The 21,825-nt window shown below is 41.6% G+C and overlaps 1 protein-coding gene and 1 pseudogene across 4 annotated transcripts in view; one reads left to right on the top strand and one right to left on the bottom strand.

Moving 5' to 3' along the window:
- ESR1 (estrogen receptor 1) overlaps window positions 1-21,825 on the bottom strand; it is a 366,942-nt gene that overhangs the window by 209,198 nt on the left and 135,919 nt on the right. For all 4 annotated transcript variants that reach the window (XM_066247891.1, XM_066247890.1, XM_066247892.1 and 1 more), the window contains one exon: window positions 13,283-13,473. In XM_066247891.1, the coding sequence (XP_066103988.1) occupies window positions 13,283-13,473 (191 nt within the window). The remainder of the gene's footprint in view (window positions 1-13,282; window positions 13,474-21,825) is intronic.
- LOC136316423 (exocyst complex component 2 pseudogene) lies at window positions 13,831-16,263 on the top strand (annotated as a pseudogene).

Genomic DNA, 21,825 nt, shown 5'->3' with positions numbered 1-21,825 from the left:
AGAACCCTAGTGTGACAGTCATCAATGGCAACATGAATTTTAAAATAATGCTTTTATTACACAAGTAAAAACTGCTTACAGTGAAAAATAAAAATGCAAACAGGTAAAAAAGAATTTAGCCATTGTCCTGTCACTCAGAGATAGTCACTGTTAATATTTTGTAGTACATACTTCCAAAGTTTGTACATACTTCTTTCCCTATATACATATATATATACACACACATGCACATATGTGTATATTTGTGTATGCACTTATCTGTGTGTGCGTGTGTATTCATGCATGTGCACACACACATAAAACATTTACAAGAAACCTTTGTTTCTAATTCAGACTTCCTCCCATTTTGTATTCAAAAAAACCACACATCAGAAGCATTGGATAAGCAGTAGAGATACACAGGCCCCTCCACAGTACTTTATTTCTAAGAAAAATGGATCCACAATCAGGACTGTGACTCTGCTGTTCTTACTTGATTCAGTAAGGTGACAGGAGAACACAGGCAGGCGTCCCTCGTCCCCAAAGGTGAGTGAGCACACACGCTGCCCCTGCGGCTCCGCCCTCGGGTGAACCGTAGTCAGCCAGAAGCACAGCCACGCCCGCCAGGTGGCAGAGGGAAAGAGGCCAACCCACTCCTGGGGCCAGAACTTATACACTGCTCCTATCTCAGACATGTATACCAGCTGCATCTCATATATTTATGAATATAGAGTGTATAGAGAACAGGGGAAGGGAATTAAAATCCTTCCCGTGCCCTATCATTAGTTGATAAAAGCTGACCGAACTGTTTTCTTTTTTCTCTGAGATCAGGTTTATCGCCACAATTTTTAAAATTAAAGGGTGCATCTAGGTTTATATTCTACTAATGTCCACATTATGGGAAAGTTTATGTCAACTATTTGGAAGCATTAAATCTCTAGCCATTTATTTTTAAAATACCTTTTCATACATATCTTATACATTTAAAGCCAGGGGAAAAAAGTCAAGAAAATTGCAAACATAAAAATTAGGGAGTCTAAGCTGAGCTTACCTAAAGATGTCATAGCCTGGGACTTCCATGTCAACTGTTAAACACATCTACATCCCTAATAGCTACATTATCTAAATATTACTTCAGAGGAATATTTCCAGATTTTTAATAATATAACTTCCATGTCAAACTTCCAAAATAAGCTGAAATAGCACATCACTCACATCCTGGAAAGAGTATTATCAATATCTGGATACATAACAGACTCCTTACTAATGGTAGCATTCCAGACATATACATGTAATACGTTTTTAAAATATATCACAAAGCGTAAAGAAAACTGCACTTTTCTAAAATACCATACAATGCTCTCAGGGGTCTCAAACTTGCGGCCCAACGAACAATTTTGTGCCGCATGTGGCCCGCGGGCCGCGAATTTGAGACCCCTGCATTGAGCATGCAGAAGTGAGCAGTAACCCCTAACAACAAATCCCAGGATACGTACAAGGAAGTGGAACCGTGAGCCTAGTCTTCTGGACAGATACCGAATTTAATTACCATCTCTTTCATAAACGTCTTCAAGTTTACTGCAGATGACTGTACCTGCACCCTCCTGTCCACTCATAACATTAACTAAGTCCCTTTAGGCGCTTGGAGGCATCCCTTGCAGTGCGGAACTCTTCTATGGTTTAAGGCTTATTCATAACCTTCCCATTTGTGTACCAGCTGAGTCCTTAATTAGACTGAGGGATTTGCATTTCTCCCAGTGCTAAAATAAAATGGCCATTCAATTAATGTCTGTTGCATGAAAAAAACCTGTAGTAAGTCCCTGAGCTCAGAGTCGGCCATCTTTGGGAGGGAGGCTGTAATTGGGACAGCGAGGTTTCAAAGTCTGTACACGATAGCTAAGAAGAGTGCAATAAGGGAAACAAATATGGAATCTGAGTCCTGGCTGGTTGGCTCAGTGGTAGAACGTGGGCCCACCGTGTGGAAGTCCCAGGTTCGATTCCTGGCCAGGGCACATAGGAGAAGTGCCCATCTGCTTCTCCACCCTTACCCCTCTCCTTCTCTATCTCTCTCTTTCCCTCCCACAGCCAAGGCTCCATGGGAGCAAAGTTGGCCCGGGGGGCTGAGGATGGCTCCATGGCCTCCACTTCAAGTGCTAGAATGGCTCCAACCAAGACGGAGCAACCCCCCAGATGGGCTAAGTATCTTTCCCTGGTGGGCATGACAGGTGGGACCCGGTAGGGTACATGCGGGAGTCTGTCTGACTGCCTCTCGGCTTCTAACTTCTGAAAGATATTTTTAAAAAAAAAAAAGAACACTAGTCCAATGGAAGAGACAACACCCCCTAGAAGTCCGGTTGGATGGTGAGAAGGGGAAGGAATGGCATGCACCAGAACACACAGGCGGAGGACAAACGAACCCGTGAGGGGTGAGTGAGGATGTGGAGGAAAGTAGCTTGATAAGAACAGAGACCATACAAAGGATGGTGCGCCACGAGGCAGAGAGGACAGGCGAGCATGGGGCGGGTCTGCAGGAACAGGAAGGATGTACTCAGAGTCATAAGCATGCCAGCAATCAGAAACAAACAACCAAACAAATAAAGAAGGCAGAAAGCCATCTCCAAGGTGACTGCAATATAGCATCACGGCGCTGGTGAATAGCAGCGGCACAGGCACTTTTATGTACCTTTAAACGATACCCTTACTAGTTAATTTGAAGTGTCAAAGGAACAAAATAATTATAAATTCTGATTATCTAAAGAACTGTAATTTATCCTCTCTGGTGTATAAAAAACTATCATGCACACTGAAAGAATTACACTAAAGTGAGGCACCCATTCTTTTAAATCATTGTGCCTATATTTCAATTTAAAAAATCACATTGATAAATGCAATTTAGCCACCCAGCCCTGGGTGATGATTTAAGAATTTCTCTACTTATTCACTTGGGACTTCCTAATCCATAATTTTGAAATTGCCAAATAGACCAGGTACAGGTAGTATTTGTTTGTATAGAATTTAAAATGCATATAATCTTTCCCAAAGAAAACAGGGAGAATAGTATCTGTTGTAGAAAAAACTATAATTTATTAATCATATTGTCTTATTTGCTCCTTTATTTCCAAGCAACTTCAAAGATAAAAACTCTCTTTTATTTCAGTTATAGGAAGATAAAAATTTTAGAAAAAATAATAGAAATACATTATCTACTATATTCTTTCTTTCTCAAGTAAACAATTTCTTACTGCCCTGGCTGGATGGCTCAGTTGTTAGAGCATCCCAAAGCACAGAATTTGCTGGTTCGATCCCTGGTCAGGACACAAACAGGAACAGATAGATGTTCCTCTCTCTCCCTCCCTTCCTCTCTTGCTGAAATTAATAAATAAAAATGTTTAAAAGAAACAATTCCATTCCTTTAAAAATATCAAATCTGTTCTATAACTCACACGGGAGTAGAGAATTAACATAACAGCAAGAAAAAGTTTGACAATGTGGATGTTAGATTTATGAAATAATTTTCCTGCACATTGGTATTTTTCAGTCAAAAAATGAGGCAATCAGGTTACAGCACTGCCTAAATACATCGTTCTGAAATAGTAAAATGTAATACAGAGTTCAGAAGTGAGCAGCCTATATCTTAAAGTATTCTTTTCTTTGAATGAGTACCAGACAGACAAACTATTCACTTTAAAAAAAAAGAAGAGCACTTTAAAAGTATTTACAGCAGCTTTCTATGAAGGAGAGAGACATTTAGTCTGTCAGGGTTAGGCCATGGGCCACCACTGGCAGGTTTTTAAAAAACAGAATAAGCACATTATTTTAAGGTCTAGTTGGTGCCCTTTAAAAATATGCCCATTAAAGGCTATCTATAATTTTTGTGCAAAATTATTGCCACTCGTAATAGGGCTTTCTAATGGAATCGTTGATCAGCTTAAGCACTATATATGGGCTCATACTCAACCACTTTAATGGAAATAGTCAAGTCCAAGGCGGGGGCAGCACCACTTAGTAGGGAAATTGGAAATTTAATTTCAATCAGATGAACAAAAAAATGAAGAAAAATGCTTGAAGTGGTAGCATAAAAACATCAGCGATTAAAAACATTTGGAACCTTTGCTTACCCTTCAGAGGCATTTGTTGCCATGGTTTTTAAAGACCTCTGAAAGCGTCAGCTGTGTCCACAAGAGATGCCAAGAAATAGGGGTTCTATACTGATTTTATTTGTTAGATACATTTTTGACTTAATTATCCCAAAGATAATTAAAGATTTCTTGGCCAAAAGCAAGAAAAGAAAAAAAAAAGAAGAACTGTCATTTCAAAGGTAGAAAGACGATGATTTTGTTTTTCTGGGCCCTTCTTCAAAGGCAAGCATGCATGCGTACATACACGTCCCTTGAGTTCTGTAGCATCAGAGAGTAGGCAGCGCTGTAAACTGACCACGGGGACAGCATTCTGGCATGGGAGCAGGTGTTCAGGTTGTGAATTTCAGAGCAGCGCGTTTTCCTTTTCTCTGAGGAGAACCGGGAGCCAAACATCTAGCAAATTTACCAATCTCTGGGAGGAAGGCCTGCTTTCTAAAAAAGTTTCCATTATAAATGCACTTCTGTGCAAATTACATAAGAGCTCATATGTGTTCGCACTAAAACTCCTCTGACTTTTGGCCTCGCTAGTCTTATTTCTCTGTTGCACAACACACAGTGATTGCACAAGATGCGGAGTAAAAAAACGGAAGTAGAAATAATGGAAGGATTAGGCCAGCTCTGGGTCAGAAAAGACGTCTACCGACTTCCACAGTATGAATAATTTGAAAAAAAAAAAGATCTTGGTTTTTCTGAAAATCATAAAAACGCTCATACTTGCTCCTGCTGTTTACTATTTGTACAGCTTAATGTGTTGGTACCAGTGTGTCCTCTCTTAAATCGTAAGTTCCTAAAGACCAGCATTTGGCCTTGATCAGCTAATTTGTGATTTTACTGCTTAGAAGCGCATTGAAAATGTACACTTTTAATAATAAGAGTGTTTCTTTCTTTTTTTTTTTTCCTTTTGTATTTTTCTGAAGCTGGAAACGGGGAGAAACAGTCAGACAGACCCCCGCATGCGCCCGACCGGGATCCACCTGGCACGCCCACCAGGGGTGACGCTCTGCCCACCAGGGGGCGATGCTCTGCCCCTCCGGGGCATCACTCTGCCGTGACCAGAGCCACTCTAGTGCCTGGGGCAGAGGCCAAGGAGCCATCCCCAGCACCCGGGCCAGCTTTGCTCCAATGGAGCCTTGGCTGCAGGAGGGGAAGAGAGAGAGACAGAGAGGAAGAGGGGGTGGTGGAGAAGCAAATGGGTGCCTCTCCTATGTGCCCTGGCCGGGAATCAAACCCAGGTCCCCCGCACGCCAGGCCGATGCTCTACCGCTGAGCCAACCGGCCAGGGCCAATAAGAGTGTTTCTTATAAGGTGTTGGTAAGATCCAAGGAACCCTTATATATTATTATGAGAAGCAACAGGAAGTTTTGGGAGTGACTCCTCCATTATTAATAGTGGACAACCTCCAAGAAGTATCTTAACCATTCTCACCAAGTTTCTTTAAAATTAATGGTGGACATTGATTCAATTCCTCCACCCCCAACTGTCTTCAGAATGCTGATTCTGTTTCTATACCTGCTGGCTAATTCTATTTCAATATCCAGCTATCATGTCAAACTCGGTATGTCCAGAATTGAACTTATCCCATCCCTTCTAACTGACCTTTCTCTTGAATTTCTCAGTTCAGGTGATGATATCATTCTTCCTTTGCTTTTGAACCTCTTCAACTCCTTTATTATCCAGATATCCTATACTGAATCATCTTAAAGCACTGTATATTCTTTAATCATAATACCCTTCATCTTATTCCCTTTTTTCCCATTTCACAAATATAAAGAAGTCCAGATCTTTAGTATGTCTAAGATATTTGAACATCAGCCAAATTAGCCTACATGCCTCCATTCTCTTCCTTCTCTAGTCCTTCTTATATGCCTCTGGTGGGTTAATGTTAATTAAAGGCTGTTTTACTGTATATCTCCCATGACTGGAAAAAACATAATGGTATTATATTGACTAAAACAAACTGATGCTCACCTTCCTTTTAGCCTGTTCCTGACTCATTGAGTCACTCCTACACTACAAGGCCTTGATTTGAACCTTAGCTTTGAGGTCCTCCCAGTCAGTAAAGGAAAGACACATATAGGAACACCTGAGATGCTAGGCAATGGGAACAAATTAATATGGAGGACCACAGAGAGAGAGAGAGAACTACTTCCACATCAGAGAAGGTTTGGTGACAGTCCCTTTGACTAGGAAAGAAGAAGTTTTAGGGCCTGACTGGGTAGATCAGTTGGTTAGAGCTTCATTCTGATATGCCAAGTTTGCAGGTTTGATCCATGGTCAGGGTACATATAAAAAAAAAGAAAATAAAGGAAAAAGAGAGTGAGAGGAAGGAAGGAAGGAAGGAAGGAAGGAAGGAAGGAAGGAAGGAAGGAAGGAAGGAAGGGAGAAAGGGAGGGAGGGAGGGAAGGAGGGAGGGAGGGAGGGAGGGAGGGAGGGAGGAAGGAAGGAAGGAAGGAAGGAAGGAAGGAAGGAAGGAAGGAAGGAAGGAAGGAAGGAAGGAAAGAAGGGGGGAAAAATTTTACAGGTAAATCTGGAAAGAAATTTCCAGCAAAGAAATGCAACGGTCATATTTGAGTAAAAGCAAGTAGTCTAGTCTAAAGGGTCTACTTCAGAACTAGAAAGAGTGACTTTAAAACAACTGAAAAACAGCCTAGAGCAAGACTGAGGAAATCCTTGAGTGGTTTTCTAAGAATTATTCTGTGGGTCATGAAAGTCATGAAAGGATTCTGCACGGTCTTGACATGATTAATGATTTGCTTTTAGAACCTGAATAGATTGACAGTGAGCAGAATGGTTTGAAAGAAGGAAAAACAATGAAGCAAATGGAGGAGATGACAAAGGGGGAAATTAAATAACTGGATGAACCTGATGAAAGTTAGTGGGGAGAACTGAGGAATGGGAATCGGATGGATACACATTGAAGAGACAGACTCAATAGAACTACACAGTGGGCTATCAAAAGACAAAGAGAGAGATAACTGCTCCATGCTGAGGGAATGGTATGGGAACTGATATTAACAGCACTCCAGAGAAGCAGCTAGTGTCACCTAAAGACACACAGGAGTCAGTACAAAGCAAGGCTGGGGCAGGAGCTCGACCTGAGAGATGTGTCCTTAGCTCTAACACTTTAGGTCTTAAATATTGTTCCCTTGCGCTGCCATAACAAATGACCATGCATGCGTAACTTATACAACATAAAGTATTGTCTCACAGTTCTGGAGGCTAAAAGTCTGAGTGAAGTCAAGGTGTCACAGGGCCAAGCTCTCTCTGAAACCTGAAGGGGAGACCCTTCCTTGCCTCCTTCTAGCTTCTGGTGCTTGCCACAGTCTTTGGGGAGCCTTGGCCTCCAGCCGCAGCACTCCTGGCTCTGTCTCTGTCATCTCGTGGCTTTCTCTTCCCCGTGTCTGTGTCCAAATCTCTCTCTTCTTATAAGGATATGCATCTATTTGATTGGGAGCCCACCTTACTCCAGTACGATTTCATCTCAACTAATGACATCTGCAATGACCCCCTTATCTCCATCTTCTGAGGTACTGGGAGCCAGGACTTCAATACATTTGGGGGGAGAAGGGAAACACAGTTCAACCCGTAAACAGATACACATGAGATTGCCTAGGACACCGGGCGGAGAGGAAAATGAGGAAGTGAACGGAGCAGAGACCGCAGACACGGGGAATGCCTGCGTTCAGAGAGCGGAAGAGGGAGCGAAGGGGCAGAGGGAAGATGACAGGGCCTCTGTCCCCTCCTGGCTGATTCACTCCATTTCCACCAGGCATGTCTTGGTTTACGCTACTGCACATTCCTGGGATTCCTTTCCAAACTTCTTAGTGTAGATGAAAATCCTCCGTTTCGGTAAACACACAATGCAGATGATACACCTGACAGCTATGTAATTTTATTAACCAATGTCACTCCAATAAACCCAACTTAATTTTTTTTAATTTAAATAAAAATTTTTAAATTCAAATAAAAAAATAGAAACCAAAATAAAAATCCTTCATTTCTTCTCGGGCTGATATCAGATCTACCACTTGCATTAATGGTTCCCCTGCCATCCTTACCCAGTGAAATTTCCCTTCTTCTCCGAGGTCCTCCAGCAGGTTTTCTCCACTCTTCTTTGGACTACTTGCCATATTCTATGATGTAACAGAGATGTGCCCACTAGAGGTCCTGGCACTATAGCAACAAATAAAGCCAACCAGAGCAGAAACCAACTCTCACTTAGCCCGTATACAGTTTGGGCAGGACTACAGAGAGGTGGCACCTGGTACAGACAGACAATAACCAACATGTAATAATCAACTCCAGGAATAAAATCAGAGAACTTGATTAAAGGTTTGAGGGCCTTAAACAAAATAAGACTGGGTGAGACAATATTAGAAAAAGTAGGAGCAAAGGTTTGTAAGGGTACTTTTGGTAAAGTAATTAGGGAAGACTTCTCTGAGAAAGCGATCTCGGGCAGAGATCGGCTGAGCAGAAGGCAGCAAGATGTGGGTGTTACAAGCAAAGGGGAAAGGGAGGCCACATGTATGCTGAGGGAAAGAGAAAGAAGGCCAGGGTGGCTGGATTACAGATCACAGTGGGGGCAGGGGAGGAGGGAAGCATAAGCACGAGTAAAATTATGTAAAGTATTTTAAACCACAGAAAAGAATCTGAACTTCAAAGGCAGTGAGAGTTTTTGGTGCATGGCCATATAACTTGAAGAACATACCTAAAACATCTCTCCTGCCATCGCATGGAGACCAGACAACAGTGGCCCTTATGGAATGCGGAGACTGAAGGGTTAGTATTTTTGTGTGTATATGTTGCCAGGATCTCAGTTTTGAGCCACATCTCTGAAAGAAAGCTGATGAAACAGCTACAGAACAAGGGAGCAGCAGCTTCCACTTCTCCCCGTCCTCTGGCCTTTTCCATTCAAGGCTGCACAATGTCAAGCCAGCAGGTGACTTGAAATGGGAAACTAAACGTAAAAACTAATCCATCCTGGGTGAGCCAGGGTGAGTCCCTAAGCATAAAAGAGCTAACTTCTCTTTTAATGGAGCTCAACAAAGCAAATGGAGCCAGCTGAATGGGCCTAAATGTCTTCCGACAATAAATCTCTGCTTACCCTACGCAGCTGGTGAAGGAGCTATCCAGGGTGCTGGACTGTCTCACCCAGATGCTCTGTAAGGCCCAGTGGGTCAGACTGTCATTTATCCTTGTTGGACTTAAGGCTACCACTACATTGAACCATAATCAGGCTCCACCCTGAAACCATGTCCTCCTGGACTGAGTGAACCTTTAAGCCAACACCTCTCTGGGCCATGTCTGTCTGATCTAATGTTAAGCAGCTTCTATATATGCTTTAGAAAGAGAATATGAAATGGCAGCATAATATATTAAGCCTCCACTGTGCCTAATGACCATTTGAAATAATGTGTAAGAGAAGCAGTGAGCTCAGTGGAGTCCTTTACCTTGGAATAATACTCAAAGGTTGTGTCTGGTTGCCGAACCAGATCTGCTTATATAACTCATGCAAGAGTCTCTGCCCACAATACATCTGAAGAAACAGAGCTTCTCCATCTGCAATGATTAATAAATTCATAGAATATCCAATTTCACCCCTCTCCCTTAAGTAGTATCCTTGACATTGCTTTTTTAAAAAAGTATGTTCAACTGGAGGCCATTACCCAATTTCTTGAGTAATCAAGTTTGAACACCAAGTAGTGGAGGAAAATTTGTGTGCTTTCAAGTCAAACACTTTACCTCTTCAACTGAAACACTTAGAGCACTAGAGTAATCTGATGGATACTTATTTCTAGCTCTTTTCTTAAATAACAAGAAAAACAGGGAGAGCTATGACATCTTCAGAACTTTCTACCTGCATGCCAGGCCCTTCAATGTTCTTAAATAGGTTTGAGGGCCAGTGTAATTTATAAAGAGCCAAAGGAGTTCAATAAAATTTTTTAGTTGCAAGTTTTCATGATGATGATGATGAGAAAATGGGACTAGAAACCATTAAAATTGCACTGGTATTTCCCTTTTATATGTACAAACAAGTCAAATACATGAAAACATCATTAAAGCAAAAAGGAAATATGTTACTTTGTTTTTACATGATCTAAGAATACATATGTGGCCCCAAAATGTCTTTGTTTAATCTAATGGCAAATTATTTTTTGTTAATTTTTATACACATAACTCCCCAAACTCTATCTTACTTCCTGGACTTTGCTCAAATGTTCATTTCTGTGACTAAACACTCATCACTTCCTTCATTTTCCTCACTTGGCTCATCCTCAAGGTCTAATTAAAAAATCAGGAAACTTTCTCAGAGTCTGACTCCACCCCCCGCTAGGACTGAGTGGTGGTTGGACTCCAGGAAGACCCAGTATTCACCCTCATTCTGGCATTTGTCACACTGTAATTTAATTGCCAGTTTATTTGTCCATCTCTCCCACTACTATGTAAGTTCCTTTAGGATAAGGATAAGGACTAATGTCTTCCTTATAATTGTGTCTCCAAGGCCTTGCGTGGAGCTTTGTCTGATAGAGGCAACTGATGAACAAATAACTAAATGAATGAACCTAATTATCTTTGAGATCCCCCCTTATTGTTAAAAGTTAAAAACTCTGCCTTGTTTCTAGGCTTCTTCCAGAACTTTGGACTCAATGTTCATCTCATTCAAAAAAAAAACTTATATAAGTGACTTCATACCAAGATAAATAAGATGTAAAAATTCCATCTTATGCAATTTATATAGTACAGAAAAATCCTACTGTTTAGTCTGTATATATACAAGATGGAGATAAGATGTCTATCTTACCTATCAAAGAATAAACAAAAATTTCTAAATATTTAAATGAGTCAATGTCATATTAATAAAATAGTTATTTTTATAAGCTCACATTTCTTTCATTGATTTTTTTGTTATTTTTTCTGTTTTCTGTTCTGATTCCTTAATTCTTGGGAGACAATAGTAAGCTTGATGTGAAGTTAAGTAGTTCATTCTTAAATGCTGAATAAATAATGAAAATAATCTGTGACAATGTTGCTATTGTTACTTGGAGGAAGGTCATTTTTCTTTTAAATCTAGGTAATTTTACATATTCAACTGACAATATTTTGTACTCTTTTATCCACCTATTGTTTTCTTTATCTTTATGATACAGTAGTCCTTTATCTATACTCAGTTACTCTCTAATCACATCATGAGAATGAGTACTTTTGCCTCCCAGATAAATTTTAAACTTTATGGGATTATAGATTGTGTCTTACACATATTTTGATTTCACTCAGAACATCTAGCACCGATGCACAGTAAGTTCTCAATATTCTCAATAAACAAAAATCAACATTAGATTTAGGAATCATCTATTCCCTTTCCATACATTAAATCAGGCGTCCCCAAACTACGGCCCGTGGGCCAAAATGCGGCCCCCTGAGGCCATTTATCCAGCCCCCACTGCACTTCTGGAAGGGGCACCTCTTTCATTGGTGGTCAGTGAGAGGACCACTGTATTTGTCAGCCCTCCAATGGTCTGAGGGACAGTGAACTGGCCCCCTGTGTAAAAAGTTTGGAGACCCCTGCTCAAGGGTCAGAAATTAATGCCCCACAGGCAGTTCTGTTCAGTTACCTATCCTTGTATATAAAGCTCTATTGCCACACACCATTCATTTGCGATACTATCTGTGGCCCCTTGCAGGCCACAGTGCCAGAGTTGAGTAGTTAGAACAGAGACTCTATGGTTTGCAAGGCTGAAAACAGTTCCCATCTGGCTATTTACAGAAAAGTGCTGACTGATGCTCTATATCATTTTCCTGATGATGGGACACAGTCTCAGATAAATGACTCGTGTGAGTTTACAGTTGAGCCTATCCATGAATCCCATGAAAATTGATTTTTCATTATCAGATTAAATGATTGAAGAAAATAATGGCATTTTAGATTATATGAAATCAAATAAACAGTAAAACTACAAATAAACATGACTGGCAAAAGACCTTAAATAACCTAAATCAAAATATAAATATAATTTTTCTAGATTAAGATAGCATCAGCTTAATAACATACACTTATGTTGTTAGATACACATATGTATATATACATGCTTATACATGTACATATAAGTATATAGAAATTTATGTACATACACCCCGTATCAGGGCAGTGGACAGCTCCAACAGAAAGTCCATGAGAACCACACAGACCCTCCCTCAGAAATAGTCTTAGTATTTCTATATTAAATTTTGCTGAAGCTGGAAAGGTAAAGAAAGAAAAACAGGGAAAATATGTTCCCCTGTTAAGACAAAAAGCGATTCAGTGGACCTAAACTGCTTTCAGACCTCTGTTCCTGTCAAACAAAGGATCTTCAGCATAGATATTTTACATAGCAAAAGTGATGGCTATTTCTCCCAGGGTATCCTCTAAAAGATTTTATCATTTATTTGTGGATTCTAGAGAGAGTGGAAGGGGGGAGAGAGACACACCCAGACAGAAACGTCCATCTGCTTCTGCAGGTAGCCTCTACGTGCAACAAGAACCACACTCCTGGAGAAGAAATAAAATGTAGGGGGCAGATTATCAGAGAAGCTGTGTTTGGTAAATGACACTAGAGAAAAGGATCAAGGCAGAGAGGCAAAGGAAATGTAACAGGTAGATATGTAATAACTGATACAGAAAGGACAGGTACACGACCCTGTGGCAAGTCACCAGCTATTGGGTCTTCTCATTTTAGCAAAAACTCATGTCATCTATTGGGATATCAAAGATGGAAGAAGAGCCAGAAAAGAACAAGTTTAGTCTGAATTGATAAGAACGACTGCTCATCTGGCCAAAGCCAAAGTGGAGAGGCGATTATGTATAGCTGATTAATATTACACTATATCAGATAAGCCCAGTGGCCAGCAGCACATAAATATCCGCCTTCCATCCCCCAGTCAGGGCACAAGCATCATCTATGAGACCCAGTGATTGAAATCCTCTGCCTGTAGAGGGGGTCACGATCTTCCAAAGGAAGAAAGAAAGCATAATAACTCCACCACGGCTGCCCTGAGATCCTGTCCCTTCTCCATGTTTCTACCAGGAACCTAGTGGACCCACAAGTGGCTGAGCTTAAGTCTTCCTTCTTCTGTTGCTTCCCGCCTCAGGAGTAAAATGGAGTGTGTCATTTTCGGCACACTATTACCTTGAATACTTCTCTTGAAGAAGGCCTTACAGCCCTCGCAGGACCAGACTCCATAATGGTAGCCTGAGGCGTAGTCATTGCACACTGCACAGTAGCGTGTCTCCTTGGAGGACTCCATGGCCATGCTGCCCTTGTCGCCAGTGCTGGTCAATCTCTCTCGGCCACCCTGGCGCCGATTATCTGAATTCGGCCTGTAAAAAAAATAAAAAATAAAAGAGAGAGTGAGAGAAAGTGAAGCCATTAACATTAGAAAAGCAAAACATGTACTCTCTCCTCTAAAGTTTAAGAGGCTGGGGCGATGCAGCAGATCCACTTTATTCTGACATTTTGAAATAATGAATCATAATGTAAGCTAATCTTTCATTACCTCTTCCCGTCTGCCGCAGCAAAAGGTGTTTGCCTATTATATTAACCTTGAGGGGAAATTGTCTATTGCAAACTTGTTTTAAAAATGGGCTGCCTACACCAGAATATATTATCCAGAAAATGACAAAATGAAATTAGCTGGTTTTTAATAAAGTTATTCATTATTTTTTCAGGGGCTCACAATGAACTCAGCACCGGCAGAGACCAATGCTCATTCCGATTCTCGAGCACACAAAGGGTCCTTAGGGAATAGAGACCAAGCGCCCAACCGCCAGAGCATCTGCAACTTCGACGAACTGGTGGGCAATGGAGAACGTATGTAGGGAGATAAATCAGATGTTTATGTCATTGTTGCCAGCTGAGCCGAGAGAGCAGTTTTTATAACTTGACTGTTATTGAGGATACTAGTGACTATTCAGTACTCCTCCGCAAGGACACGCAGAAGGAAAGAGTGAGAACACAGTGATTGCATCAGCCGTTAAAGGGCTCGTGAAGGAAGCATATCCCAGAAAGAAAACTGAGACTCAGCAATCCAAAAGTTCTGAGAGAACCAAGGAAATCGAGCGGCAAAAAGTTTGAAGGAAGTGGAAAACTTAAGAACGAGAGAGAGATCAATAGTGCCAAACAATGGAGATGTTTTCTCTGAACATATTTACCCTGATTTATCAATGTCACCCATTAAAGTTAATAATAAAAAGAAAAAAGAAAAAAAATAGTGCCAAACAGGACAGAAAAATCCAATAAAACAAGGACCGATAAAGTGATGTTGGATTGACAAAGAAGACACTGAGCGAGGAGTTGCAGTAGAGAGGGCACAAGTGAAAATCCAGGGGGTAGAAAAGTGGACGGAATATAAGAAAATGAAAACAAATAAAGGCCACTTCTTTGAGAACTTGAATGAGAATGGGAAGCAAAAGTAGGGTAGTTCCTCAAAATATCGACAGAGCGGGCGGAGGTGGAGGGTCAGGACCCCACCCGAGCAGGCGCAGGGGTGGCAGCAGGCGGAGACAACGCCAACTAAATCTCCAGTCTGCTCAACAAAACACAGTGTCTAGTTTAGAACAGCCCTCACACCTGTGACAGGCATCTCTCCAGACGAAGGAATACCACGGACCAAGGTCACAATCAGAGGAGAAAACCTGGGGACCAGCCCAACTGACCTCATAGTTTTGATGATTTGTAGACATAATTGTCTCCTGACAGCAAAATGGATGTCTGCAAGTAACACAGCATGTTGAGTGGGAGAGGCCAAAAAAAAAAAAAAAAGAGAGAGAAGACATAATTGTCACAAGGTCAGGTGGCAAAGGAACCTCAACAGTCTCTTTCAAGCTCCTCAAACCTGAAAAAAGTAGGTCTTTTGGACCAGTCTGCTGTGTGGGTTGATGAAAGAAATTATGATGACCTGTGTACTCCCTGGGACAAAGGAATCCCTCCCTTGTCCCTACGTCCTGCTAATCCACTTGGCATTGAGATTGAAAAACATCCATCTCCCCAGAAGGACTTGAAAATGTTGTTCCCTGGAATGAATGCTGATTTTACAAGTGAGAATTTTTCAGCTGCCTGGTAACTTGTAGAGAACCACTCAACCGCCAGTTTTGAACAGCTCAAAATGGCAGTCGCCAATCTGAAAGTGACAGGCTAACAAGAAGAGGCAAGGCAGCCTGGCCTGTGTAACGGGTGCCAGCACTGTATTTGAAGCCCAGGGTGCCCTCTTGGCCGTCCCTCAAAACCAGGAAGCAGATGGAATGGAAAAAGTAGAGGGATTCATGATGCAAAAACTGCAGAATGTTCTTAACAGAGTAAGTAATACTGTGGACCCATTATTTCAAGAAGTATTGTGTTAAAAGGACAAGGCGGGGGCCCTGGCCGGTTGGCTTAGCGGTAGAGCATCGGCCTGGCGTGCGGGAGGACCCGGGTTCGATTCCCAGCCAGGGTACATAGGAGAAGCGCCCATCTGCTTCTTCACCCCTCCCCCTCTCCTTCCTCTCTGTCTCTCTCTTACCCTCCCGCAGCCAAGGCTCCACTGGAGCAAAGATGGCCCGGGTGCTGGGGATGGCTCCTTGGCCTCTGCCCCAGGCACTAGAGTGGCTCTGGTCGCGGCAGAGGGACACCCCGAAGGGGCAGAGCATCGCCCCCTGGTGGGCAGAGCGTCGCCCCTGGTGGCGTGCCAGGTGGATCCCGGTCAGGAGCATGCGAGAGTCTGTCTGACTGTCTCTCCCCGTTTCCAGCTTCAAATAGATGAAAAAAAATAAAAAGAAAAAAAAATAATAAAAATAAATAAATAAAAGGACAAGGCAAATTCCACTAGGAAGAAACGCACTCCCTGTGCTCCAGCGATGTAAGTTTCTTCTCAACCTTCTTCTAAATATTGAAAGGACTATTCAAAAGGGTGATTACGATGTGGTTACTAATGATCAATGAACAGGCTAAATTCCTCTTCGGGGGAAAACAGAGGCGCAAGTTTTCAGGAAATGTTCTACTGAAGTAGGAACAGGGATTGAAGCTCTAGGAGAATGACTTTGGGAGAAAGTGCCTGGGAAACATCGACCTTACATGACCACAAAACGTTATAGAAGTGCCTGTCTGAACTTCGTGCACCAGGTGACCCTACTTGACTACATATTGAAGCTTCAAACAGATGGAACCGGCCCTGGCCGGTTGGCTCAGTGGTAGAGCGTTGGCCTGGCATGCGGAAGTCCTGGGTTCGATTCCCGGCCAGGGTACACAGGAGAAGCGCCCATCTGCTTCTTCACCCCTCCCCCTCTCCTTCCTCTCTGTCTCTCTCTTACCCTCCCGCAGCCAAGGCTCCACTGGAGCAAAGATGGCCCGGGTGCTGGGGATGGCTCCTTGGCCTCTGCCCCAGGCGCTAGAGTGGCTCTGGTCGCAACAGAGCAACGCCCCAGATGGGCAGAGCATCGCCCCCTGGTGGGCATGCTAGGTGGATCCCGGTTGGACGCATGCAGGAGTCTGTCTGACTGCCTCCCCGTTTCCAACTTCAGAAAAAAAACAAAAACAGAAAACAACAACAACAACAAAAAAAAAACAGATGGAACCGTGAGCTCAGGCACCGTTGCCCATGGGGCTGCATACAAGACCCAAAAGGCAAGGCGTTCTCCTGCAGCGCATTGTGCCACTTCTTACTGCCACTTGAACGCATTTTGTAAACACCTTATGATTAAAGGAATGATTAGCTATTTTTCTAGGGGAAAAAATGACAAGAAATTATAGGAGCAGAAACTAGATCAATCCAGGATCACTGTGTACAACCAAACAAAGATGGCGTAAAGAATTGGGTTTCTGTGTCCAGAGCCCAGGACAGTGCCTAGTTGGTAGCTGGCACTCAAAAGATGTGTAAATGAATGAATAGACTGTTCCAGAGTGTATAGGGTGAAAAAAGAGAGCAAGAGAAATAGTAAGATATTAAAAGAGTAGATGTAGTAAAGGTTTTTTGAAATTAAAAAAAAAATCCCTAAAATGAGATTAAATGAATTAAAGTTAGAGTTTCTGGGTCTCTTAGTTTAAAAAGCTCATGCTTACTGCTTTCAGTCACACCTAAATCACCAGACCACACTGACTTTCACTGGCTCACCCTTCATAAGTCTTGTCTTTACTTTTAGCTCAAATTGTATCATTTTTCCCTGTCCTTTTTACTTCTTAGTGTTGTCCCCAACTTTGTGCCCAGGGTTATCAAACCACACTTGCCATAAAATTCACAGAATCTTGGCTTCCTGGACTGAGTGTGTCTGGCTTGGCCATTTTCTTCCATGCAAACTTGCTTGGCTCCTAGGCTGGCCGCCTCAAATAGAAGTCCTTTATTTTTTAACAGCCTTAGTTAGAGAGCACTGACTCACTCTTTTCAAGTCCAGTTCATATTCTGTTGCCCATGTCTTTCCACGTCATCACTATGCTGTCCAAATTCTCCCTCCTCCCATCGACCTTAAATCATTTTACTGTTTGTTTACTAATTTTTTATGCATGATTCAAGTCAGTAGGAAACAGCTGTGAATATTTAACTATAGAAGCTTAGTGCTTTGGGGGGTGGAGAGGGTGGTTAGCAAGCATGACACTAACAGACTCAGTATCTTATAAATCTTACTAAGTATTGTAGCCCCAGTATCCAGCTCAGTGCCCAGTACAGAGCAGGGTTGTCAATACATGCTTATTGAATGAATGAATGAATGAATGAATGAATGAATGAATGATTAAACGAAGGAATGAATAGTATATGCATTTTCAAAATTTCCAAGATGTCAGCCATCTTCCACACACTATTGCATGATTAAATACATCTTCTAAAACTGTGGTTCAGATAAACAACATAAAATTTATCATCTTCCCCATTTTTAAGTGTATAGTCAGTAACATTAAGTATGTTCACATCGGAACACAACCAGTCTCAGAACATTCCCATTTCACGAAACTGAGGTTCCATATCCACTAAGCAATAACTCCTCATTTCCCTCATTTCCTCCTCCCCAGGGCCCCTGGGAACCACCATTGTATTTTCTGTCTCTATGCATTTGACTACTCTAGATGATACCCATACAAGTGGAATCACATAGTACTTGTCTTCTTGTGACTAGCTTATTTCACTTGGCTTAGTGTTCTCAAGGTTCTTCCATGTTGTATTATGTGTCAGAATTTCCTTTCATTTTAGGGCTGCATAATATTCCCATGTATGCACATACCACAATTTGTTTGTCCATTCATCCAGCTATGGACTTGGGTTGCCTCCATCTTTGCCTATTGTGATTAATGTTGCTATGAACATGGATGCTTAAATAGCTCTGTGAGAGTCAGCTATCAATTCTTTTGGATATATACCCAGAAGGAGAACTGCTAGATTAGAAGGCAAATTCTATTTTTAATTTTGTGAGGGACACTCATCTTGTTTTCCCCAATGGCTGACCTATTTTACATCCCCATTTTCAAGAGCTGTAATTTCTTTGCATCCTTTATTTGTTGGGTTGTCTTTTCTTTTTTTAATAGCGGCCATCCTAATGAGTGTGAGATGATTATTGCAATTTAAGGTCACTTTTTGCATAAATTCCTCTCTGACCAGCCAGTCTTAATCCCCATACACTGCAAATAATTTATTCCAGTTTTGAACTCAATAGCAGTTCTTGTTCACTTTCTGCCAAAGACTACTCTTACGCTTCACTTGTACATTCTCTTGGTTGCTGTCTGCTAAGTTCCTTGTGCCTTATTCATCTTTGGAAGCCTCAGTATTTATAGCATAGTGCCTCATCCATAATACTGCCTCAATAAACATTGATATCAAATGAATTAGTCAAGGACTGAACCAATAAAGTGATCATTTCACAAAATAAGTGGAATAAAAGAATATTTTTTAAAGTATTAATGAAAGATGTAATGGAATAGCTCATTCTCCCCAGATCTAGCAGAGATATTCATTGTCAGCAAAATGCCTTTCCACCTACACTTTATTCCCAAAATGGCCCTGGAATACAGAAACTCCACAGCAGACATAGGGTATAAAACCAGAAGGCAATTGAAAAGAAAAGGAAGCAATTTCACAGGTCATAGTTCCTTCCATAAAGCAACGTTTTTTACCCAACTTGGAAATTCATGTATCCTCCCTAAGTAGGACGTCTTGAAGATGACTATTGTCCAGGTCAAGCTAAAAGGCAGGTGAGATATTCTCACTGGTTGAAAGGCATGTGGCACCCCAAAATGTGTTCAGATTGTCATGAGTATCCATGAGGCCAAGCTAATTCGGCACAACTGCCTCCACCTAAAGAACTATGTCCTCGGAATGCAGACTAACTTGGCCTAATTATCTGCAATGGGAAGGAACAGAGTGGGGGTGGGTATCCATGTCTAGACTCTGACCAAGCCACAAGGGTAGGTCAGGCACCAACCTGTGGTTAGGGTAGTCTCCAAGTATAATCCTTTAGGGGTCCTGAACTCATATGTTCCTGCTGCCCTCCATCTGGCCTTGCCTAAGTGCACCTGTCATAGACCTGGCATTTTAAGCTTCACCTCTCCTTGGTAGAAAGTACTTACATCATATTAGGGAAATCTTTCTTTCTCCACCCAGTCTCAGAGGCCCTTCGGTTTCTCCCAATTTTTAAAGGGTCAAAGTACTACTCTCATTTTTGCATTCTAAAGGTCTTTGGGTCCTGCCTTCCTAATAGAGGCTTCAGAAGCACTCACCACGCCCTTACCTTTTTATTCTAAGTGAAGAATTAACTAATTCTTTAGCCATATTGCTCTAACATCTCCCTCTTCACAAAATTCTTATCACTTTCTCACTGAACTGTCACTTAACCTTTATAGTTTTCTATCCTGGGTATTTTCTCATAAGACTCAGATCAGAAGTTGACTGGTTTACCAAACTATTACTGAGAGATTATATGTTCTTCAGCCTTACAGATACCTTTAAAGACTCTCTAAAAAAGAACTAGAGCCAGACCAGGCCATGGCACAGTGGATAGAGTGTCAGACTGGGATGCAGAGGACCCAGGTTCAAAACCCCGAGGTTGCCGGCTTGAGTGCGGGCTCATCTGGTTTGAGCAAGGCTCACCAGCTTGAACTCAAGGTTACTGGCTTGAGAAAAGGGTCACTCAGTCTGCTGTAGCCCCCCCCCCACCCCCATCAAGGCACATATGAAAAAGCAATCAATGAACAACTAAGGTGCTGAAACTATTAGTTGATGCTTCTCATCTCTCTCCCTACCTGTCTGTTTCTCTCTCTCTCTCTCCCTCTCTTTCTCTTTCTGACTCTTTCTGTCTCTGTCACAAAAACAAACAAACAACAACAACAGAAAACTAGAACAGAAACTTAAACAAAAAGTAGAAAGATGTTTTGCATCAGTGACTTAACACATTGTGCCTTTGGGGCACACAAGTGGCTAAGAAACCAAGTAATGGCAGAAAAAAGATAGAGAGAATGAAAGATCAGACAAGAAAATACACCACTGCCCCTTTGGAAACTAGAAACTCGACCAATTCAATTTAGTTCCATTTTCGTTACAACAATTGACAAGTAAACATTCCCAAATGAATGCTCCATTGATAGCACGTATTTAATATGATTAAGAGAGATGTCTGAAGGCATTCAAATTGAGCCCAGAGAGTGAACCCTCTTGGACCAAGTAAAAGCAGACCATAATAAAAAGTATTTGCCTGAAATTTTTTCATTAATCAACAGAAAAGCCTAAAGCCCAACATAATCAAATACTGTTGTTTTTTAACCATAAATCATAGCGCCAGCCATCTAAAAGCATCTTCCTCTAATTAGCCAAGCATTTTTCAAGAGCCTTGGTTTCTAGATGAAATATTTTTTACAAAGCCAAATTAAAAGAACCAACAGATGTCCAGTCCCTAGAAACGTGGTATAATTACTAGCTGTTGGGTAACCTCATGAGGCTCCTTTACCAAATCCAGTCCCTGGAGTTATACACTTAAACTTCCCAACACCTTCTCTTCATGGCACTTGCCACAGTTTCCAGTCCTACGACTGAGTGGTTATTGACAGACAAATGTGTAATAAACAGTAAGTTCCACAAAAGCAAGGACCATATCTCATTTGCTTCTGATTTTAACTGACACACAGCAAATCCTTAATAAATTCTTGTTTAATGTGTCTCCTACATCTCAGCCATCACCACATTTCGTCAATTACGTCTTCAAATCACTGTCTATCCCTGTTTGTAGCCCTTGCTACCATCATTATTCTTGCCTTAGAAATCAATATCCACGTCTAAATTACCAGAATTAGTCTCCTGCCTCCCATCATTTCTCAAACTCATCTTGCCGGCCGCAGCCAAAGGAATCATCCTAAAATACAACACTGGTCTTTCAATTACTTCTCATTGCCTTTATCTGTGGACTGTTACCTTTCAGGGGTTGGCAAGGAAGGAGGATTATGGGCTTGTTTGAGAATAGAGTGAAAACTCTATTCTAGAAAACATACATCAAACACACTCTCAAACTTCTGCCTACAATTTTAGAGGAGTTCTAAACCAATAGAACTCAAGTTTGTTTTTTTTTATACAAGATCATCAACATAGACAGAATTAGGTCCAAACTCTTGAATTCCCTGTTCTAACCAGTGTTGGTCTCTTTGTAGTTCCCTAAACAAAGTTTTACTAAATCCATCTCAGAATTGTTCGCACTACACTCCCAACATAAGCACTGCCTCTCCATCACGGG

The sequence above is a fragment of the Saccopteryx bilineata genome, chromosome 12 (genome assembly GCF_036850765.1).
Source record: "Saccopteryx bilineata isolate mSacBil1 chromosome 12, mSacBil1_pri_phased_curated, whole genome shotgun sequence".
In the NCBI taxonomy this organism is placed as follows: domain Eukaryota; kingdom Metazoa; phylum Chordata; class Mammalia; order Chiroptera; family Emballonuridae; genus Saccopteryx; species Saccopteryx bilineata.
Note: the sequence above shows the minus strand (reverse complement) of the source record. Positions and strands in the feature narration are given on the sequence as shown.